Source organism: Rhinolophus ferrumequinum, chromosome 13 (genome assembly GCF_004115265.2).
Source record: "Rhinolophus ferrumequinum isolate MPI-CBG mRhiFer1 chromosome 13, mRhiFer1_v1.p, whole genome shotgun sequence".
Classification (NCBI taxonomy): Eukaryota; Metazoa; Chordata; class Mammalia; order Chiroptera; family Rhinolophidae; genus Rhinolophus; species Rhinolophus ferrumequinum.
In genome coordinates, this window is record NC_046296.1 from 13167194 (window position 1) to 13192563 (window position 25370).

Here is a 25370-nt window from a genome sequence, read left to right on the forward strand (position 1 = left end):
ACTATTTATAGTACACAGCATAACACTCCAACAGCCAGCTGATGGCGCTACTCCAAAGGTCACACCTTTTGCAAAAGAGTCTCTGCCCATCGGCCTCCACATATGTACAATAAATGATGATCTAGTTAAAGAGGTATTACTTTTAGGACTCTTTGCACTTGAGCTACATTATAAACTTCATAAACCAAATTAAGATCACCTAGGACTTTCTTAAAACTATCCCAATAGTCTTTTCCAGCACATCTACACTCTGATCAGAGTTTTTGCCACATGCATCTGTTCACCCAGCTGTTTCATCTCATACCACAGTTTCTTTCAAGTGCACAATTGTTGCTATATCTTCAAATCACACACACAGTCATTAATTTGAAAACCCTTTGTGGAAATATCTAACTGATATCCTATTGAGCTCACTGTAAACCATGTGGCTAATCCATGGGTCACGCCACACGCAGACTTCTTTTTCCTAGTCATTTAGTGCACAGCTCTCCTCCCCAATCTCCATCTCCCTCCATTCATACACTTGGCATGTATATGACTTTAGAACAGCTACACTGACAAGTGAGCATTATAACTTGACTCTTCATGAAGGACTGATCAGGAGATTTTTAGAATCCAGAAATGTCAGTCATGTCAATTTTATTTATTTTTTTCCTCAGTCTAATGGCTTCTTTATCTTAATGATATTGCCTACCACATCAAGATGAAAAATCTACAGGGTGACAATTTGACGATACCTTTATTTCCAGAGCTTATAATATCAAAAAAGAAATATCTTACAACAGCCTAGGCATGACTCACTAATTTATTGGTGGCTGTTAACTATAACAGACTTTTCAGTCAGGACACAGATTTGTATGTGTTTTTATATTACTATGTGGTATATCAAAATAAATATAAATTGATATTGTGGCTGTAGAAATGAGTGCATTGGACACGGATTATGGAGCTCGAATAGCTGCATCCAATTCTACTTTAAAATCACCAAAGAAGTGTGAAGTCCAAGTCGATTTTACACAGTTTATATAAAAGTCAATAGGAGGTGTTTTATTTCAGCCCTTGATTCTGATGATTCAATGTGAATAGAATTTGCACACTTTGAAATTGAGACACTAAACTCACCTTTGTATTATGTGAAACCATACCAAAGTAGAAACCAAGTTTTCAATAAAAATACAAAACATTCCTGCATCACAAGGTTGTGAACAGAAAAACAAGTACCTGGAGTCAATAAAATACAAAAATCCATCAGCTCTGCTGATCTAAATGAATTTATATGGAAAGAAAAAACTTTTACTTGACAGGATTCTAGACACCCAACTGAAAATTACATGTTACACCTGGATCAACTCTTCTTTAATTACGTTCTATAATTTCTATTCACAGAAACATGCTTTTGTCCTGATTTATTTATAATGAGATCTTAACCATCAGTGTGATCTCTTCAGTTTCTACTGTCTTCTTTGGCAATAACTCTTCATTGATAGAAATTATCAGCATGTGTTAATATAAAACCATATTCCACATGCAAGTAATTAGCCTGTTGTTATTCTGTTAAAAGCAACAACAAATAAAACAATACCAGATTTTGTGAGCATTTGTTTTTGTTAAATCCGCTATTCAAAAGATTCCCTCACGGTGGGAGACAAGCCAAACAACATTTCTAACTTTACCCTGCATCGCACTGCAGACCCAAATCATAGAAAGCGTTGGACATCCCAGGTCCTACAGAGAGGTCCTCATAAGCAGCTGGGTACCCCGTGAGGCATCCACACCGCAATCTTTGTGTGCTAAAAACAAACAAGTCTTCCAAAATCAAAGCATCTGAAGGTTCACGAAAAGGAAACAGAGTTTGCTTTTTAGTTTGTAGCACATTCTACATCTTTTCGTTTGCCAGCTCCAAGTTCGCTGGAGAAGACTCTCTGGCAGGGGCTGCACTGTTCTATCAATGCTGACTCCTGGCTCGCCCCACGGGCTGCAGGTCAGTTAGGGATAAGAGTTGTAATAATAACCTGGGTGGAGGGAGAGACATGGGTTGGCTGCTTCATCTCAGCACTGCCTCAGGGTGTTCCACCAGGCCCAGCGTGGCCTTCAGGAGCTGTGAGCAGAGTTTCAGTGCCCCTGTCCCATACCTGAGCAGTACATAAGGCATTCCTTCAACATGTAATGCCAAGACCTCATTTTCCCTACACGTTTCCACTTTATGCTAAATTCTCTCAAACCCAGGAGTCCAGCACAGCAGTATCTTTCATGGTTGCAAACCCTGGGCATCCATAACGTCCGCTCAGCTGAATGCACGTAGCAAATCAACGCAAACAGAATTCAGTGTCTTTCAAAGCAAAGAATATAGATTTCACCTCCGTTTTGTAGTTTTCAGGTATACAAGAAATGACCACTGTATAATTGTGATGGAGGACAGCTATCATCCATGCTGCAAGTACAAGTAGATACCACCATTCCCCATTTGAAAACTTGGAGCCTCACTCTTGCAAGAAGTTCTAATTGCACAACAAATCACTACAGTTTCTCCAAGTTTTACTGCAGTTAGAACATTTCCACCTCCACCAACTCTGCACACACATTTAAAACCCATTGTAGTTATTGACGCCTATTAGGAACGAAGACTAGTATCCGTAGCTAGCCTCTGCTTTGAAAGTGCCCTCTGTAACAGAGGACGTCAGTATATCCTCAGTTATTTCCATCAACCATCCCCTTTCCGCCACTGAAACCTTACCTACTTCAAAGGCCTGCCACTACAAGGACCAAAGACTCAAGTCAAAAGCCAAACTTTTCCTTCAGAGAGTTTACTCTCCGCTAATTGCGTCCATACCAAAACGCATCCTGAGAGGATATCAGCCTCTCCCGAAGCCGTCCTGTGGTTTCCTCTGACCCTCTTTGGGGGACGCCTGTCCTCTTTTCACGCTATGCATTCTTTCCAAGAGCCCTCAGGAGGCGCACGGGGTCCCACCGCGACGTGAGCGCGGAGGGCCAGGACTTACGTTATTCATGTACTCGCTGAGCAGGTCCTGCAGCGCCTGCCGCACGGCGTTGCACTCGGCCACGATCCTCTCGCGCCGGTCGTCTCGCGTGCAGGAGGAGTCGGCCATGAGCGCGGCGCCACTGATGATGCTCTCCAGCCTTTCTTCCAGGGATGGCCGGAACCTGGCTTCGCTGAAGGTCATGGGATCCAGGATAATCTTATTCTGAAAGTAGTACAATAATAGTAATAATAGATCAGCAGAGAAGAGACAACTGCCTTTGTACCCAGTGTCCTAAGCCAGGAATATCCGAGGCCAGGACAAGACTCTCTGTGGAGAAGACACTGGTTACTTAGACAAATCCTTGACAAAGCGGCCTTGACAAAGTATCAACTTTCTGTAAGATAGGGTGCCCTAAATCCAATCTTCAGGGAGAAAACAGCACATCTCATTTGAAGAATGTGTTCTGGGCAAAGGCTCTCTCAACGGAAGAGTTTTCAAATGAGATTGTGATACTGGCTTGGCATTTTTTTAAAAACATGTGTGGCCTTCAAGGAAAGCCCACTTCAGTGCAGCCCTTGGGGGATCATGGGAAGATTGTAGAGCCCCGGAGCTAGAACGTGATATGTAATCAATAAGTTAGGCTACATTAGTGGTGACTGCTGTACACATGACATCTGCCTCAGGAGAAGGGGAGAACCCCATGGCAGGGGTTCCAACAGCGTCCAACAGGCATATTCAGCACAGGTTACTTCGTACTAGGAACCAATACCTTTTGTATAAAAACTTGTGTTCTACAAAAGGATTCACAATGTGTGTGCATGTGTGTGTGCGTGTGTGATTTGCTACCATTAACTGACAGTGTCCTCACAGAGATACTAAGGAGATCGAAGGAGACTAGCTAAAGGGAAAAATTGAGATATTTCCTAAAAGGAAGGTGTCACAGTGGATTTAAGCTTAGTTTTGCCCCCTGCTAAGTCTGAGGGGCCTGGAAAGATGCAGGCAGAGCTACCCAGGAATGGGAAGACATATGCATCCGGAATTCAGGAGATGCAACAGCCTGTCTAAGGACCTGGAAACTATCAGGGGGATTTGGACACAAGGCAGTGAATGGTACACGAGGAAAGTGAATGAGAATAGCAGACCAAAGTAGACCCAATTAATATCAATTTCCAAGGGTATGCAGAAGGATAAGAATCAAATAAGAAATAAGAAACACAGAGGGATAGGAGCACAACCTGAATATTATTCCCAGCAAGTCAAGGGAGCAGAAAGACTGATAAAGTGTGTGATAACTGATTGCATGAGATAGGCAACGCTGACTTTGTCCAAAGGCTGATTTCCACTGGGGACCCCTTTTCTGCTCAAAACAAGGAACAGGTTAACCAAAGTGGAATGCCCTGCTGCAGAAAACGGAATGGTCACCTTCATTGGACGTGCACTCTCAACGGTCCAAGGACCAGAGTGGTGGTGATGGAGTAAATGGTCCTCCAGCTCTAGGGCCCTATGGTGGGACTGCCATTCCTTACTGTTCCCTTTTATGCTCCTTATTCCTTAAACATTTGTCAAGTGTGCGCATGTGTGTGTGCGTGTGTGTGTGTGTATGACAAAATGTATCTATCTACAAATATAATAGAAAAGCAAATGAGAGTAGGTAGTTACACTTCTGCCAATCTGTCACCAGTTCTGTACCTACTATGTGCCTACGAGAATACTTAGTACTAAAAAGAGGCTGGAAGGAATCAAAGACACTTGTGTGATTTTTTTTTTCCTAATAGAATATAACATAACTGCTTAGTAATTACAAAATATGTCTGAACTAGGTACTCTGGGAAGGTTTGCCTTACCTCTCCAAAACATCCTAAGGTGTTTGCTGAAAGCTATGCTCGAAGCACCTGAGCCTCTAATTATTGTGAAAATATCAATCTCCATAGTAGACATCTTTTCAGCACAAGGACTATGAACTCCTGAGTACTGATTTCAAGCAGGTGACAACTTAGAAAAAGAGAAGCACCCACTAAACACAGACGGGGTCTGAGGTCCACTGGAATCTTGGATTTCCTAGGAAACTACTCATTGGTCAAAACTCCCTCTTTGGTTTAAAGAGCAAATGCATGAGGGTGTGCAAACAGTAGCTAAACTATTCTGTGGCAGGTTTTGGCATGAAGATCACCTTCCCATCTGCACTCTCTTAGATCTTAGAAAGAAGATGATTTTTTCTTAACTCAGAATGGTGGTATTCAAATGCTGTCCCTTGGACCTTAGCAATCCTCCAAATAGTGTCAGAAAATCATGCACAGACCTCTGGACAATGGATGTCTTTGCAGGGTGTATCAATACAGGTGAGATTCCCAAAGGACAGTTGAGGGGGGCACAGGTGTCCTGCTATATCTGCTATCTGTGCTAGAGCTGCGTCTGCAATGACTCTTCCAAGTAGGGTCCATTTGAATTCTCTCTTTCTCGCCCTATTTTTCCTTTCTACTGCTTTTCAGTTGATGCATTTATGATAATTTTTTAACAGGTAACATGCATAAGTACTGATACTCTAATTAAAGAGACACCTGATCAAAATATATTTAGACTATTTTCCTTTGTAAAGGTTACTGATCTTCAAAGAACCCTTTTAGAGAAACTCATATTATCATAACACATAATGAAAATTAGTTGTTCTGCTTTGAGGTTTCAGGAGACTAAAGAATCATATATTGCCTGTTTATTACACTTTTGGACTAAAAATATAAAGAAGTGCCAATTTGATAGAAACACACTGAGGTACATTTGAACTCTGTAATAGGGCTATTGTAAAACAGTTTCTCTGTAGAACAGAGGAAAATGTACTACTGTCATTAGAACATTATTTCCTAAATTATTTTCCATGGAACATTGAGCTTAGAGATGTAATGTTTTGAAGAAAAAATAAGTTTTGTGGCCAAATATGCTTTGGAAATCCTGCACGGCCCAGAACAAATTATCACCTGAAATGCTCTGGAGAGTTCTGCATTAAAGAAGTAAGTTTACTGCAGCAGTCCTCAAACCTGTTTGAGTATAGAGAGGGTCCCCTTTAAAAGACATGCATTCTCTGTGACAACCAAAGGAACACACTTTGGGAAACGTGGCGAGAGAGAATTTGCAGTGTTAGCCGAATTACCTTCCTATCTGCCACCGGCCGGGACTGTCAGGAAAGTAAAGGCACTGAAACTGAGCTTACAAAACTCTACATACAAGTTACACTATTCATCACATGTCTAATGGAATTATTCATTATTTATAGATCACAGGGGGAAAGCTTTTTTAAAAAATCTCCCTGGAAAAGAAATAATAAATTTACAATATTCCAGTCTGTATCTGTGGTGCAGATAGAGAGCATTGCAATGATAGATGGAAAGCCTGGAGGGGAGAAGCCACTCAGGGGAGAGGAAACGCATAAAGATAAATAGCAGTGCACACACACCTCTTTGTGTGTGTGAGTGTGTGTGTGTGTGTGTGTGTGTGTGCGCGCAGAGACCTGGCTAGATCTCAAACAGGCTTTAGGAAATAAGAAGAGAGTAAGAAAATAAACAAAGAAACAAACAACAACCACAAAAGGAAACCAAAGGAAGGCAGGGGCTTAGAAGATTGCAGTTGCTTAAGAAATAGGGGAAAAAACCAACAACTCCTGGAGATGAATCCTGAGCATGACATAGAGAATGGAAGCCAACGTGGAGTGAAGGAGGAGTATTTGCTTCTGCATTACTTGGAAGTGACTTGAAAAAGAAACAGCTAAGCAGGTTCTCTTTGCTAGCACACTGCAGGGTCATTTCAGATCAGCAAACAGATCTCCTTTTACTGCATCCATGGGCTCAGCCTGGCCTCACATCTCTGTGCAGCTGCCCTCTACTGGCGGGAAGGGGCGCAGCAGCAGCAGCAGCGTCCAGGAGCAAAACTCCTCTCCCTCCTTGGTCACTGAGGGAATTTTTCAAGTTTGTAACATGCTAGCCATGAAACAAAGAAAGGCGAAGGCCAAGGCCTGTCTCTCCCTTTAAGACAAAAGTGTACCCCTGCAAGACGACTTAATGCTGTTCTCAACTCTACTGACTTATTTAATCCACTGAGATTTTACATTTTAAATATCTAAGTCTATCTGCATTCTTAAAGCCCATTCAATTTTTTTGTCTTTCTGATCTTTCTGTTCCATCTATACTGTCATTCTAGTTCATTTGAAAATTGTGGACCTACATTTCCTACTTTATATTTTTTCTTCTTCTTTTATTTAAATACTTTAATTTTTTTGTCTATTTTCATTCTGCTTATTTGACTTGCATACTTTGTGTTTTATAACTTTTCCTTATCCTATGTTTTAATAATACCTTTACTTTAAAAAATATATTATTTTCATTCTAACAGTTTACGGAGTGGCACATGGAAAGCATGGCCTTAAAGACAGCAGCCACAATAATTCATCTCCAAGCAAAGGAGTCTAGGATTCCATTCTGCCACCCAGTCAGTGCTGTAATGGTCGCTCTCGTCCTACATAAGTGATCTCCCCTTGTTTCCCATACTGAACTCTACAATAAATTTACCTTGAACTAAATCAGTAGACCCTATATTTCAAGACTATCTCCCAGAATAATACATTTACCTGTACTCACTGCACATACAATTGTTACAAAAGCACTGCTTTTAAATCACACCTATCATCAATTTTCTCTACGAGCAGTTACGTGATCTGAAAGTTCAGGAAAATTACGGAACATCATGTTATGCATGATGCAGGCTCCAATACAACAGGAGGCAGTAGATAGACCTCTGTAAAAGCATTATAAATGGGTTGAGAGGTCCGCAATTCTGTGTCCTTGATACTAGTGTCTCCATCTTATTGAAGTGGATAATGATGTCAGAGATGTCCCATGGTCATTCAGCCAAGAAATGAGGGCACCAGGATTTGAACACAGGTCTTTTGACTTCCAGCCCAGTGTGCCTTCCACTGTATCAGACTGCACACATTCAGTTAAAATGAGCCTGATAAATTACAATTATTAATATATATCTCTTCCAAAAACAAAACCAAACCAAAACAAACAGACTAAGGATCTCTCCTAAATCAAATATAATGGCATAAGTGTCATCTCTCACACTGTGTTCTTGCCTGTCACCTGGATCAGCTTGCCCTTCAAATGGGTGATGGAGAGTATAGACATTCAGTCAACAAATGGGTACAGTTAAGTGGGTTTCTCAGAGCACAGACTGAATAACCCTTTACTTCAAGAGGTTCACTGTCTAGTCAAAAACAAAAACAGAAACATATACAACCAACTGTAATTTGGAAAATATACCGATGATGTCAAGGAATAACTGAGTGAGGGCAATTTGGACAGTTGGGAGGTGGGATGTAAGAAATATTTCCTGAGACGACTACTCCTCAAGTATGATTTCAAGAGCAAAAAAACAATCGGCCAAGCAAAGTCAGGGGCAGAAAGAGGCAATGCAGACAAAAGTGGGAACAAATGCATGGAGGTGAGAGAGAACACGGTATAAGAAGAGTATTTATTACAAGAGGTTTATTGAAGGTGAAGTGGAAAATGTGAAGTCACAAGTATGGTGGCATGGAAGTGCCCCAAGCAACTCTCCTTTGAGAGAAACTTTTATATGCGCATAGTTAACCGACCTTCTCCACCTGCAGCACCTGTAAAAAAAACCACCACAGCATCACAAGGAGCCACACTTGACCCAGAGACCCCTGTCAATCCCTGAGCAGAGGCAGACCACTCCTGTGCAGTGGGGACTTCTCCAACAAGGGAACTCCGCTCCTGCTCTGGACTCGCCACGGGCCTGACTGAGGCTTTCTCAGAACTATGCTGGGGCTCTTCCCACAACAATCCTCTTTCCTTCTTTCTGCTCTCTTTTTATAACTGTTTGACCTGCACTTCAGTCAAAAAGCTCTCTTAGCTTATCTCTGCAGCCTCTCTCCTCCTTTATCCTTCACAGGCAATTAATTACTCCTTACACATCTAATCCCATCTATCCTGGCATTTGATTCTCCAAGGACCTGAAGGGACGACAAAAGGAGTAGGAGACACTCGGTGAAGAGAGCAACAGCCATGTCCCAAAGAGATTTCTATTCCTTGTTAAGAAGTTTTCACTCAGTGAAGTCCCATTTAGACAATGAAGAATTATCAAGAGTTTAGAAAGTGCAAGTGGCACAATCCTGTCTGGTTGTAGACAGTTTCCTCTGGCAGGTAGGGAAGTTAGCTTTGGCAGGACTGGAAGCAGAAGGCAGGGGAGCAATCACCAAGCCTTCAGAGCCCGGAAGAAAGATGGGAGCCTACAAGATTGTGTTTGTACAGGGAAAGACGAGGACACATATTGGGACACATTTAGAATGTCAATCTGCAAACTTCAGAGATATATAGGCTATGAGAATGAAAAAGGAGTCAAAGATAAAACCTAAATTTCTAGCGTGAGTAGCATCAACAATGCAGGTGTTGGCAAGCTCAATCTTAGTTGTCAGCCTCCTGTTTCGTAAATAAATTTTATTAGAATGCAGACCCATTCATTTACATACCATCTATGGCTCTTTTCACCCCACAATGGCAGAGTTGAAAAGTTAGGACAGAGACTGTATGGCCCATAAAGCTTGGAATATTTGCTTTTGGCCCTTGAAAAAAAATGTTGCTGACCTTGAACGACTGTCATAGATGAAGAAGAGCAGGTTTAAATTCATTTAAATGCCTCTGATTCATTTAAGTAGAAAAGGCTGGTGGAAAGTTGATTAAAAGTGCATACAAATAGGCCAGGTATAAAGATTTGGAAGGATGAGAATAAACACAGATATGGAAGCCACGAGAATGGATGTGATTCCCACAAAGAAATAACAGAATGAGGAGAGTAGTGAGCTCACGACACAACACTAGGAAACCCTCAATGTGTCACAGAGAAAGAGCCCACCACCAATGACGTGGTAAAGAATGGTCAGAGAGATCTGACTGGACCCAGGAGACTGCATGGCCATAGTGGACACGGAAGAACAGCAGGGAATTCTACAAAGAGGGCAAATAAGTCAAGACTGAAAACGTCCACTGTATTTGGATGCTAAGAAGTTGCTGACAATCAATCGTGGCTTATGTGTGTACTATACTTATTTATTTATAAATATTTTAATCAAAAGCCACATCAGACTCGGAGAATAATAGAAACAATCTGATGTTGAGATAAAAATAGTTTCAAATTCATAAAAAATGACTAATATTTTTTTCCTGGAGATTCCAGAAAATACCACTAGAAAAAAGAAATAAGTAAATGGTATTCAAATTAGAAAGAAGATAAAACTAGAGTTGACACTTGAACAACATGGGTTTGAACTGCATGAGTCCACTTATATGTGGATTTAGAAACAAAAAAGAATTGGCCCTCTGTATCCACAGGTTTTGTGCCCACCGATTCAATTCGATCAACCCAGAATCGAGAACAGTATTTTCGATCCACAGTTGTGAATCCACGGATGCAGAGGGCCACCTGTATGCATTGCTCTATGCTATTTTGCATAAGGGACTTGAGCATCTCTGGATTTTGGCACCCACAGTGAGGTGGAGGAGAGTGTCCTGGAACCAGTCCCCTGTGGCTAATGAGGGCTGACTGTATTTTGGATTGCAGATGTTACAGCTGTTTACTTGGAAAAAATGAGAATCAACTAAAAAACTACTATAAATTATGTTTTTTTTTCAATGTGGCACTTAAATTCATATGCAACATCAATCACCTTCATATATTCAAAGAATATCAAATTGGAAGAACAAATTTGCCATAATAGGAATTGCAAAACAAAACAAAACACACAATAAAACACCCCTAGATGTCAACTAGATATAGCAAAAAACATGCTCAGGCAGATGAGTAATTCCCCAGGCTCCAGTCCGAGCAAAGGGCAGAGCTGGAATGGGGATGCATGCCCCATAGCTCCAGAGTCCACAATCCAGGTACCACACTACATGGTTTTCCTCATGAATCTTTCTATATGCATGATGCTAAAGACCACGAGGAAGTTAATGGAACAGCTATTTTTTATGTTCCTTCTCAAACACTAAAGCATCATCTCAAACACTAGTACATCATTCTTTTATACTTTAAGAAGGGATGAAAAACAATGAAAAATGACCAGAGATAAAATCTCTAACATGCTATTTTATCCTATTTTTAATTTCTCACCTGTTTCAAACCGGTCAACAGGAATTATAATATACATTTTCTACTAAGAAAAACAAATATATATTATTCTTTCTTTGGCTAGGAATTAACCATCTTAAAGCTGAATCTGCATCTAATTGTACTCAAAGCAGTAATTGAGCAAGACTGGCAGACCAGCTAAGGTGTAGAGCAGAAAGCCATATGTTTAATTACAGTTATGTCGGTGGAAGACCCCAGCATACATTACACTAGTGAAGTGTTTTATACCCACAGATTAAGTTCCCACGATGCTTCACGCACAGTGAGAAAGGTGAAGCTTTTTGTTATTACTAGCCAAGAAACTGCTTGTTAAAGACTGGCAGAAAATCATTTATTATCTTTAGAATTTATGGTTTTCATCATTAGTCAAACCCTTTGGAGAACTGCTTAGTCATCTCCAATGTATACAACATTTTCAAAATGTCAAGAAAGACACTGAAGAAAACAATTTGATTCCATAAAGTGTGGACTGATTTAATCATTTGTTTTCCCAAACCTAATCTTGTAAACGTGGAAAAAGCAAATGCTAGTGGTATGAGAGAGTCCTGTGGTTTTCCTTGTTGTTTGTGACTACCCTGTAAGATAAATGCACCCTAGATTTTTACTACCTTCATTGTTCAGCATAGCAACTAAGGAAAATAATAAATGTGCTACTCTAGCTCTTAAATACCAGTTCCTCACCACCTGTTGTCCAACATAACTATTTTGAATCAAACAAGCAGCAGAAAGAACGAATGTCAACATGCCCTTGGCCAGTCATTCACTTTCATTTTTTAAAGATCTCAAAAAAAAAAAAAAAACCTCAAAGAGGAAGGTAACATTAATCAAACTCATTCCTCTAAAGGAATACGCGTACGTCATTTTGACATGGCATAATTAAAGCAATGAAAAACAAAACCTAAATGACAATGCATTTTTAACTGAGAGAATGTTTCTCCTTTAATCATTCCGAGCTTTACCCAGGAATAGGCAACAATGTGCACATGTCTCCACATCCTTTCTTTCCTACCTTTATCATCACCCCGTCCTCCTATTTACCTCTGTAGCTTTAAATTGTGTAGTCTGCCCTGTCTTGGAGTATAACTGGGTAGGTTTTATTTCACTGGTACCACAGCCTTCTCTCTCTCAAGTATAAAATCCAAAAGTCTTTCTGTGTCTTGCTACATGAAGAAGGAGTACAAGGGTGTGTGGTCTGGAGGTGAGACTGCCAGAGGTGAGGTGAAAGTTGCAGTTGACTGAACACGCCTCAAGAAACCCAATCTTTGGTTTAGCTTAGCATTTCATGCTGCCTTGGCCTAGGTCACAAAAAGCTGCATAGTCCCAGTGGGATCAAGGTTTGCTAAGGCATTAAATTGTATTATTTTGCTGCATTGATACAATCCAAAACAAAATATAGATAAGTCTGAGCAATACCTACTGATTATTCACTACAGTGTCTTTTAAAAAAACGTCTGTTATCCAGTTAAAAATACCTCACTAGTGACCCCTGAGACACTCTCTCCCAGCTCCCCATTAAAATGTCTATAGATAGAAGAAAAAAATGGAATTTTACAGCACAGAAAATTGAAAATAAAAGACATCTACTAACAATGAGGCACAATCATAATCCTAGCTCTGACAGCTTTAGACACTTATTTTAAAGACTAAAGTCTGAAATAAAAGCATAAATCAAGACCATTAAAAAAAATAAATGAGGTATCTAAATCAAAAGCATGCTATTTGTTGGTTTTTTAAACACTTATTCTCCCTGTAGTGTATCAATAATTAACACAATTTCATCTTTCTCATTCTGTGCCAAGCTCTCCCAATGAGAATCTTTCTATCTTTACTGAAAAGTTTCCCTTAGCCTAATTGGGGTAACATTCAGAACGGAAAATACTAAGGATATTGAGTTTTAACCATCCATTTTTTTAAAATAAATTTTATTGGGGAATATTGGGGAACAGTGTGTTTCTCCAGGGCCCATCAGCTCCAAGTCGCTCCTTCAATCTAGCTGTGGAGGGCGCAGCTCACTGGCCCACGCGGTAATCAAGCAGCAACCCTGCTGTTCAGAACTCGCGCTCTAACCAACCGAGCCATCCTGCCGCCCCAATCCGTTTTTTTTAATTGAGCTACAGAAAAAATGCTAACCTCCATTTTAGAGTTGCCTTAAGTTTTAAAACTTAAGTTACCTTAAGTATCTTGTCTTACTTCTCAGGCATATACTGAAAAATAAATTATTATTTATAATAGCTTAAGTGGATAAATGGCATAATTTAAAAAATAATTATGCCATTTATCCACTTAAGTTATTATTTATATTCAAACAGTTCAGTTTAATCAGAAATAAATGATACAGATGACTTGATAATTATATAGCATTTTTTATTCTTAGCTATTTAATATTTTCTTAAAAAGAGAAATCTGTCTAAGCCCACATTAATTTCATTTGAGAGGAGAAACTGCTATTTAAGACAGTTATTTACCAAAGGTAATGGATAAAGAAATCTAGGTGAGAAAGTCCAGCTCTGGGATGTCCCTCATAGCTGGTAGGATCCAGTGGAAGCTGGTTTCATTTCCCCTAATTTCACCATCTCTCCGGGGCTTGCTGAGTAGCTGTGGGACATTTCCTGAGCATAATCTCAAGCTCTGACAAGGATACTGGTTCACGGCTAAACACAGGAAAACAGGACAAAGGCAATCACCCTCAGCTTTACATTATGGATTAATCAGAAAGCAAGTGTCCAGAATACATTTCGTCAAATCAAGTCTTTAGAGGGTTAAAAAAAGAAATCTTGTTTTACCCTCTTGCTGAGAGTACTGTCACATTATCTCATCACTGCCCTTGAACCTTCTACGTTATTGACCACCTTTTCTATTGTGTTCACCTTCTTCGACCTCTGTGTGGTGCTTAACGAAATTTCAAACTATCCGTTCTCTAAGCCTCACTACCCTTCACAAGACCTTGCTTTCCTGTGGTTCTCCTTGTACCCCTCTGATGACGTCTTCTCCCTTCTTTTCCCCAGTTCTTCTTCCTTGATCTACCGCAGCAGTTGGTATTTCTCAAGGTCGTGCTCCTTCTCCTCAGAAGGTCTCTGAATACGCTCTTTCTTGGAGAGCTCACCTACTTCATGCCTCATCCGTCACCTGCTCATGAACACAAACTCCAGTTCCATGTCCAGTCCTGACCCTCTTGAGGCCCAGCTCCATATCTACCGCTGTATATTGGACATGGCCAGCTGGAGGTCCCATCACCACCTCGAATATAACGTGTATAAGAATGAACTTTTCATCTTCCTCCAGAGCCTACCATCCTCATTTCAATGGACGAAACACAGAAGCAGGAAGAAAATGGGAACCCATAATCTCACTTCATTCTCCTAGGACACTAATGAGAAATTAGAACCAGTGAGAAGCCCTACTTCACAAATGAGGGAAGAGTTGCTGACACAAGTAAGTAACTTGCTGAAGACCACACCGTGAAAACCTTGAAGAGTTTTTCTGATGCCAAAACCCATCCACTTGTAGCCTCATTCTCTCAGGCGATCATGTTGAAAAATCAAGCATCAAGATAATCTAGGATCAGGTGTAAAATAGTACAGGGTTGGTTGGATGGCTTGGATTAGAATTCTGGGTCCAACTCCTAGCTATAATTTCCAGCTGAATAGGTTGCTTAAATGATGAGTGTCTCGGTTTCCTCATTTGAACAGCAGGAATATCATCAGTATCTATACTATACTATACTATACTATAGGGTTGCTGAGAAAACTAAATAAGATAATACATTCAAAGAGCTTAGAATAGTATATGACACATAGAAGTAATAGATATTAACAAGGAAGTCATTTGAAATAGCCCTTTTTATGTAATATTTTATTTTATATTTTCATTTTCATTCCATCCTCCACTCCTTATTCATGCCATTATAACCTCCCATTTACTCAATCATCGACACTATAAATTGACTTCCTTTCTTCTATAACTTATTTTTTTCCTAACGGACTATTCTTAAACTTCTGTTTAATCACACTACTTTGCTGACCCAAAAGTTTCAGTGGCTCCCCAACTATAATCACCCACTACCTGACAATTTATAGATGCTGCAATCTTACCTAGTGGTTTTCCACTTCTATTTCTATCATTTCATTTGTAAGACACACAATTCCCTATGGAACTAAGCAATGGATTGCATTTTTCATCTATCCCTCAGAATTGAGACATCATTTTTAGCAAGCATAGCCTAAAGAAATAGAAGCTCACATCGATTCCACTTCATGTCTAAGATGCCTTCAAAATTACTGGTCATCTGATACCAGTCTCTGCCTCTCGAAGGTCACCTCCCAGGAATATCCTCATAAACCCCTGGTGCCAGACAAAAGGGTCTTTACTGGCTCACCTCATCCCACTTCAGTCGGTTTCATGGGTTACTGTGATATAAATTCTTCTCCATTGAGTATTTCCATACCTTACTCCCTGGGGCCGTCTCTGAAGCCCTAGTTGACCCTACTCAGGGAAGACTATCTTCAACTCCGTGTACCAGCCTCTCTTACAGGTCCTGTTATTGAACTCTTTGGAACTTGTCATCCAGCTTACGCATTGGGCTCTTGTCCCATGTTCCCATGCACTGTTAGCAGTATGTGAGTGAGTGTGTGTGTGTGTGTGTGTGTGTGTGTGTGTGTGTTGGGGTTGAGAGGAAGGAGAGGAAATCACCTATTAAAATGCATTCCTACACTTTGGTATATAGTCGACTGCACCCAGCAGAGTGCTTCTCACATAAGGAGTTGGTAAATATTTGCTGATTAGCAGATTTAGGGCTCATAAACAAAAATGTCCTTCTTCCAAATTGTATCAAAAGGCTTCTGGAGCACAATAGGACACCACAGTGAACTTGGTATTTGCAGATGAATACATGGGGGTGGCCCTTCAGTTAGGGACCCACATTTTGGTCGACAATGTTATTTGATGTGGCTCAGTGAGCTTGAGACTCAGAACCATTAGGGTGGAGCACATCACCTATCATGATGACAAACATTACTACTGCTTTCAGTGTAAGGCAGGCTGGCTGAAGCAGCCAAATCCTCTGGTGGGTTAACCACCACTAAAAAACTCCTTGAACGTGATTTGCCTATTAAAAAAAAGAATTATTGTTATTGTACATTTCCATACAGTGTAAGCGACCAATAGGCATTTGCAACATGTGCATTTAAGTATAGAGTGTGCGTATTTGAAGAGGGGGGTATTTTGAAAGCAAAAATAAATGAAGATAGGACATGAATTAGTTACTTCCTGTATCATCAATGCTTGAAAATAATTTTTAAGTTTTATAATAAGAGAAACAAACTTTTTATCCGAGAAATTATTTACTCTATGTCTTTGATTTGGAATGTTAAATGATCCATTTAAAATGGAAAGTCAATTTATATTTCTCAGAAGCAATTATGACTTAATTGCTGTTATCAACCTAATAAATTACTAGGTGATTTTCACAAACTGGTTATACACTCAAATTTCATGTCTGATGAAAGAATAATTGTATCAATAGTCTGCAAATATGAAAGGGAAATTGGTTCATTGGCCACAAGGGAAATTCATACACCTTGAGTGTAAACTCATCTATCTTTTTCTGTCTATTTTTAAGCAGGCAAATTAAAGCGGGAAAGAAACAGTTTGTGTCTCACAGGAATAATGTGCAATATGTTAATTGCTTTTCAAGAAGCCTAACATGACTTGAAAAATATTCTTCGTGCTTAATGAGAATGTCATGTTCTCCTCTGAATTCTAGATTTTGATGTATGTCTGTTGATGATGATTCAAATTATATAGATTCTTTGTATTAACACCGAAAAACTGACACCTGGAAAGGGTTAACCCAACCAAGAAGATAATGGATGCCCAATGGAACATAATAGAATGTTCATGAAGACGTAGAATGTCTATTGTGGAGAAGATGATATGGCATATGACAAAAATTCAGAATGCCAAGAAGAACTTAAGAATAAACTAGATAGCCACTAAGATCAAAGCCGAGAGAATATTCATTTATGTATTTATTCAGCAAACATTGACTTTATGTCTATGTGCTAACCGTGTAGATAAGACTATGAATGAGACCTGGTCTCTCTCCTCTTGGTGCTCCCATTGGAGAGACTGAAACTGGAAACAGAACAATGTTTAATGCAAATATGTACAAAACATAATCATGACATAGAAGGAATAATGGTTCAGTTATTGGGAGAATTGGGAAAGTTTCCAAAAATAAGTTACCTCAGTAAGGGTAAATATAAATTTGCTAGGTTAAAAAAGAGAGAGAGAGAGAGAGAGAGAGAGAGAGAGAGAGAGAGAGAGAGAGAGATAAGGAAGTTCAGACAAAGGAAATACCATGAAAGGTAACATCAATGAAACAGCAATTGTACATCTTAAGAATAATGAATAGTTAATTGTGGCAGAACATTAAATGAAAGGTGAGAAAAAGGAAGCTATGAGATGAGAGGGGTAGCCAAGGGCCAACTGAAATGATCTGATGCCACGCTAAGTAAGAACTTTAAAGTTTATTCTAAAGATAGAATTTCATTGGTGAATAATACATAACACTTGACTTGCTTTTTGGAAAAGCCAGACTGGCAGAAATGATGGAATATAGGGGGGAGAAGTTCGGAGCAGGGCAGGGTAACCAGATAGGAAGTAATAGCAATGATCCAGACAAAAATTTAGAGTCTGAATAAGCCAGCCGTCATAAAGATGAAGGTGAAAGGACCAAGTCAAGAGTTGTAAAAGGAACTAAACGTACAGGATTTCAAGATTAACTGGAGAAGTGGATAAGACTCTGTTTTCTAGGTTGAATGGCTACATTCAAAATGGTAGTCCCTTGAGCTAGAACAAGAAACACAAGAAGAACAAAGGTTCTTACCAGAGGAACAAAACGTTAGATTTGGTTTGAGAACTTTCAAATGCTATGTAGAAGTCACCCAAATTAACATGTCACAAATACAGCTGGACACAGGTCTGGAGCACAGGAGAAATGTTAGGACTAGAGAAACAGATGTGAAGTACCTGGGATCCCACCAAATGAGGCCCTTTAAGTGAGAATCAAATGGGCCATATATAGGTAACAGGAAAGAGGAGTAAGCCAAGGAGATGGAGACGTAATGGTCAAAGAAGCAGGAAAAACAATAAAGCAAAATAGAACCAAAGGGAATATTACCTTGAAGAAAGTAGTAGTTTAAGGAAAGGAGTGCCTTAGCCTGACAAGAGTTATTTAAGTTAAACCTACACAAGTGGCATTTTCTAAGGCAGATAGCTTGATGATGCTTATTTAAGTTCACTGAAATCTAAGATAAAAGATATATTGATTTAAACTTAAGGGCTAAAGTGCACGGTGAGGTCAAAGATGCATTATTATTACTATTTATTATTATTATTATTATTATACATATTATCATAATCATCAATTTTGCACTATCAATACCTTTTCTTCTTCCTTAAATGTAAATAAGTTTTGACATCATTATAACCCTTCAATTAAGCTGACTGACACATTTTGCCTCATCTGCTTTCATGATGTCATTCATTCATTCTTTCGTTCAACAAGTGACTACTGAGAGCTTACCACACTCCAGGCAGTGTGAGGCACCAGAAGGAAAACGGCTACCACAAAATACTTTCTTGAATGGGATACTTTTCAAAAGAATATGAATTAAAACATGAAGTACATGGGCATCTGTTACTGCCTTTTACTGCTCATGAAAACTCCATGTAGAAAGTCATAGATCAGGGATTGCTTGAAAGACAGAATATTGTTACTTTTGAGCAATCTGCCATATGAACATGCAGCTCTGTTAACTTTTTGCCGAAATGAGTGCAGTTTACATAAGTGCGGTACTGATTGCTAATATGCTCTTCTTGGCCTCTATTCCTTTAGGCTCTTTCACTTTATCTATATTGCAGCGTTCTTTTTTACACTAAAACCCCTTGACCTACCTCACACCCCCTGCCTGCTGCCCTTCCCAACACCCCACTTGATATAAGAATCACTGGTTCCACTCTCCCACCACTTCTCTCCATTCTTCACCCAGCAACTTGTGTAAGGCCTGCATTACATGGCAGCAGGTCTGAACTGTATGAGTTTACACTGGAAACAATGTGAGTGGCTTTGCCACCATAGCTATTTATCTCCTAGAGTTTCCTACTTCAATCTGGCAGCAGGTAATGGATGAGAAAGTTGGACTTTCTTTACTATGTAATTTACAGGTTGTGCAAAGCTTAACTCAGTTGGGTACAGAGATAGAAAGTTACTAAGGATTTAAAGATCTCTTCATTTCCCCCCAGCTCATCCCTGTACACGGACACCTCTTCTGAGTGCTGACTTGAAAAGAATTACTTCTTACACAGGCATATAAGCAGTGGTCACTAGGGGAGGAGTATTGTATAATATGTAGCAATTATTCACAGAGACAATTAATCTATGTACAACTGATATTTGCATATTATAAATGTATAATCACAAAAAAGCATAGACTTAAAATGACAACAAAGAACACACTGCAGAATTAGAATGATTAACATTAGCAATGAAGTAGACGGCAAACCAAAGTTAATGGCAATGATTTGGCAAACAATTTGCCTAAAGGTTTGGGGCCAAAGACTGATACACAGTGGTTTACACCTTACTTCCTAGCATCGTGTTCAGGAATAACGAATTTTTTATTTCGTTTTTCAAGTGTGTAGCAATCTGACCATCGTACATTACTTATCTTTGATTGTTAAATATCTGAAACTGTAGAGTCCATTTTGAGGGGTTCATCACTATTAACTAAATTTATAGCATAAATTTTGTTAAAGGAACAACTCTTGAAACATAATATCTAACTTTTAACAAAAAAAGGTCAATTTGCATCATTTTCCAAAAAGGAAAAAAAACCAAGGCAAAACAAACAAACAAACAAAAACAGTGCAAAACATAACAGAAATACATCCATTTCTCACCAGCACCACAGCTAACATTTATTAGTGTTTATTTTACATCAGACACTTTACAGTGTTTTGTATATAATTTCATTAATTCTCACTACAAACCTGTATGGCCACCTTAGACCCATGGTACCGAAGAAATGAAATGAAATGAAACAAAAGCTTCCAGACCTGCTCAAGCACCAGGAAAGGCCAAGAGGTAACCAAGACAGTCTCACTGGAAACACAGAGACTAATGTCCTCCTCGGCTTCCAGCCCACACACAACAGCTGATCTTACTGCAGTGAGTGGGGACACCAGAAAGAAGTTTAAAGTCTCTTTAGGGTAAGCAGAGCAGAAAAGAGTCATGGACACTTCTGGTTTTCAGGAAGACATCTTTAGTGGCCATGTGAGAATAAAAAGAAGAAAGGAGAAGAAAGTAATACCCAGATGACCACCAGTGTAGCTCTCAAACATCAGACTAAGCTTAAGAAGTGTGATTAAGGTTATAGAAGATGACGGTAAGACATCTTCAAACAGACAGATGCACATAGCTGTTTCTGGTCCTTTCAGAGGACAACTACAGCAGAGACCTGGAAACAAGCAGTGCCAGCTCTTGAAATTTCTTCATAGGACAGTTTCAGGAGAGGGAAACTGGTTGGGAGGGAATCAGGACCTGTCTTGAAGCTGTGCTTGCACTGCAAGCACATTCTTTTTCTCAGATTGCATGATTATCTGGGAGTATCTTTAGGGAGTCGATAGTGATTGAAAAGATAACACCGCCTTCACCATTCTTTTCAATATGACTGAAACGGAAAGACTTGTATTCTTATGTTGGCTATGAGAATAATTACTTGTGTGACTTTCAGCAGAATACTTGATCTCTCTGGAAATCACTTTCTGCTTTTATAAACTGGGTCCTATGGACTAGACAGTAACAAGGGGACTTCTAGAGCTAGTAATCTTTGATTTTCTGAATCATCCAGGTATTAGAAATTCCCTCCAACTTATAAGTGTATGTTCTAGTCTAGGGAATATGAATCCATCCTCCATCTAGAACATGGGGAAGTCCCGCTCCTCTCCACAACTGAGTGGCTTTGTCCTGAAGTTTTGAAGAGAATATTAGTGATAGACAAACTGAGCATCAATCAAATGTAGGATTTAACAATGCCTTTTCATACCGTTTTATTTTCCCTTATCTTTTGTATCGGACTCTTTAAAATAAGTGTCATGTCTTACTAATTAACTGTGGATGGAAAGATATTCCTTGTGCAGAACATGTCATTTAATAAAAAAAAAAAAAGAAAAAGAAAAAAGAAAGAAAAATAAATTCCATTACAGTGTGGTTCCTGGATGGAACAGGAACCAGTCCATGAAATCATTCCATCCCTTTTCCAACTCCTACCTGTCAGTCCCACCTCTTTCTGCCATGTGTACTATGAGAAATCTCAGAGACCACTAAACCTGAAGAAATATGGTATTTCATGTAAAGCTAAAGGTGGTTGTTCACTGCATCAGAAGCTTCTAAACCAATGAGAATTCCCAAATAACACAATATAGAAGCTTACACACTTAGTGTTAGCACTGGACTTACGAGTTCTCACTTTAGGAGTCCTCCTTGGGCCAAGTGGTAATTTAATCTCTGCTTGAGATTTTCTTCTGTGATGGAGAATTGCCTACTTCTCAAGATTGCGTATTCTTTGGCCAAACCTTTTTGGAGGTTGTTCTGCATCAAGAATGCGGATATGAACAACGAAGAGCAAATGGCATTATTGTATCTATGAGTATAGCTACTGTCAAGTGACATTAACAAGTTTTCAATCAGGAGCTGTCCCCTAGGGCTTCTCTAGGAATTAGCTTCAAGATGTGCTTTGGATGGAAGAGATTAAGCGAGTTAGGAGGAAAAGACAACTAGCATTTATGAGTGTCTACCATGAATTAGGTGCCTATGAATTAGGTCCAGCATATAAAATTATCATGAACTTGGAGTCAACATTATTACCCTATTTTATAGAGGAAGAAACAGAAGCATAGAGGGATGGGGTTGGATTCAAGCACAAACTTCTTTTGTTTACCCTACACTATGCTGTCCCATTCTCTACCAGCGTGACCAGTATAACCAGAAGGACCAGCCCAGGACTCAGTTATGCCTCAGTTACAATGGTTGCCTACAGTGTGACTGCCACGTGTGCATCTGTGGGTAACCATTTTCCTATAGCCTTAGCTCAATGAATGGATGGAATCAAAACAAGATGGAATATCAGAGAACATATTCTGTTTTGTTCTAATTACATACATTAGGGCAATGAACAATGGGACCCAACAGGCTACTTAAGCAAATTATCCAGAATATGCTGTTGGAGATGACGTTCGGGAAGTACGTTAAGGAGTTTGGTTGATATGAAATTCAAATGAGCTCTTTTAGAGGGAGGGGAAGGAGTTGCGTGTGTGTGTGTGTGTGTGTGTGTGTGTGTTGACTTCACCACTGAATCAAACTAAACCTTATGAATGAGTAGCAAGTATATCTCTAGTACTGCACCATACGTAGCACATGAGAAGAAGATATAATTCTGGAGGTGAAGTAAAGACGAGTACTATTAATGTAAAAAGTCAGGAAAGAAAGTAAGACTAAGGAGGTAAACATTTAAAATATATCACACTTTTCACCAGTAAATAGATCACTAGTTAAAAGGACTTGTTTGGCTCCACATTTTAAAGTATGACTAATAAATAAATGATAATCAAAATGGTAGTTGCCATCACACAGTTAGACAATTTAGATATCTATATATGAATTGATAATATATGACATTGATATATGATTATTATCTATGATAATCAATTACATCAGTAATCACTGTTATATTTAGTCCTAATTATTTGAAATAAAGGTGAACTCAGACCCAGCAAATCTGTCAGTATTCTCAAAGGAGAAAATTACCCTCACTGGGAAAAATATAGATGCTTACATTTTCCCTTGTGAGAGGTAATGAAACAAGACTGGAAATGTAGTAATTCTGATTAAAGACAACAGGGAGGCAAACAAATGAGGATTTGAATTGCAATCTCAAAAAATATTTCAAATCTTTTTCTGTTATTTGCTTAATGATTTTTTTTTTGTAGCTCCATATTTATCGATTGAAATGTAGAAGAGGAAATTAAATTATCTCAGGATATTTCCTTAGAGTGATTGTTTTTAAAAAGCATTATAGAAAGGTAAATGATATCAGAAAATACTCCTAGGTATATAACACCTTAAAGGCTAAAGGTATTCAGAAGCAAGTAGATGTGGGAGGTGTCAATATACCAGAATATGATTCCTGGGCAATAAATGAGGAGACTCGATAAATAGGGGTGGTCTGACTCAAGAAGCAGGGAATAATTCACTGTCCTAGATGCAGGCTGACGGACCTGATCCCACACGCAGCCAGCAGAACCAGCCCTTACTCTCCACCCTGCTTTGAGCTGCTTCTCTTCTTCCAAACTCCTCTGCATCTGTGTCTATCGTTACCAACTTCCCAGGGCTATAAAATGTGCCCAAAAGGATTAATGTGACTCTCATTGCATAACTTTAGTGCACACAAAGGTACCATAAGCAGACTAAAAGTTCTATGAAGGCAGACTGTACCCTGTCCATACTTACATTCCCTGGCTTTGGGCCTGTGGTATGTAACTAGGCTGTGCTGCGTTTACAGGTATACAGACATACACCGGAGTGTTTCTCAATGCTCTGTTTGGCCACCAGATGTCACTATGTGATAAGGGATGCTTTAATACCACTGCTTGTTTCTATAACATTATTAGCTACAGAGGATTAAAAGGTAATTGCAATGAGTTTCATTGGCAAGTGTAGAAAAGAACATAGAATCAGAAGGCAGTCCATTAGAAGAGACGGTGAAAAACTGAGAACCGCTAGGCCCTACTGAACCCGTTATTGAGTCTACATCCTACCATACTTGAAAATGTATCCACTTTTTAAAGAAGTGTGTCTAAAAGTTTGTTTGTTGTTTTTTTTTAAGAAGTCAAATGAGTACATTAAGCATATCTAATGGGAGCTCAATGAAACATAAATAGCTTAAACTAAATTAGAAAAGTCCTACATGTTGTATGTAGACTTTGGATTAAGAATGTTCAACATATATATCTGCATAAATTACTAGGTATTTAATAATAATCATACCAGGAAAAAAAATCAATGCAAGAAAGTTATGTCATGCAAAAAAACAACAACAAAAAAACAATTCCCACAAAAGACTGAATATTCTGTGATGTCATAATTGGAATTATAAAAATGTCTGGTCTTATGAACTAAAACTTACTGCCCAAAACACTAACTCTTTTGATACATGAAAATAAAAAGTGCAGTTCTCAAGGCCTATTGATTCTACTCCCTCGGTACGGTTCAGATCCATCCACTTCTTCCCCCTCGACTCCGACCAGGTACTTCAGACATTCAGAACCACTCACCCTAACCACCCTCACTGCCCTGTGGCTTTGCCCCTTTCAAATTAATTCTCCACCCTGCAGCCAGAGCGATTTTTAAAAGCAGAAATGTGATGGGCCTTCCCCTGCTTAGACTTCCACCAACTTCCTCATGCCCTCAGGTGAACCCTAGCCTCTTCCTTGTAAGGCTTCCAAGACTCTCCAGGGGCTGCCTCCAGCTCACGTGCTGAGCCTGAGTTTTCCTCCTGTCCTGCGCTCCAACCCTGGGATGAATAATTCATTCAGTCTCTACCCACCAGGCCTCCATGAGCAACGATGCTCTTTCAGCCTGAGAAACACTCCCATTCATGCTTCATCTTGTTAATTCCTAGTCACATCACCTCCTCCAGAAATTCTTCAATGGTTTCATCCTCCTTCACCTCACCCCCACCACACACACAGCTCCTTAGGTTCACACTACGTATGTAAGTGCATACCACAGCATATATGCAAGCTGTTTACTAAGCATTTCTCCTTTACATTTTGCACACCTGTATTCTTGTATCTCACTTGGTACAAGAGAGATCAAGCTCTCAATGAATCATCTTAGCTGTCCTGTGGCTAACCTTTACTTCAAGGCCTAGAGATGTTATCTCAGTAACTCAAGGTCACACATCCTTAGTTATTTGAAGAACTTGGAATAAGATCCAGACATCCGTATCCAAGCCCTGGGCTCTTTCCAAAGTCCTATACTACTTTCAATGGCCATTAAGTAGAAGCCACTTCATAGGAATACAGCAGAGATCATTATTAAAAAGTACTAAAGTAGGAAAGAAAAACGGACAT

At 39.4% G+C, this 25370-nt stretch overlaps 1 protein-coding gene across 7 annotated transcripts in view; it reads right to left on the bottom strand.

Moving 5' to 3' along the window:
- Window positions 1–25370, bottom strand: part of CTNNA2 (catenin alpha 2) — a 1256663-nt gene that overhangs the window by 682682 nt on the left and 548611 nt on the right. For all 7 annotated transcript variants that reach the window (XM_033125182.1, XM_033125183.1, XM_033125181.1 and 4 more), the window contains one exon: window positions 3000–3203. In XM_033125182.1, the coding sequence (XP_032981073.1) occupies window positions 3000–3203 (204 nt within the window). The remainder of the gene's footprint in view (window positions 1–2999; window positions 3204–25370) is intronic.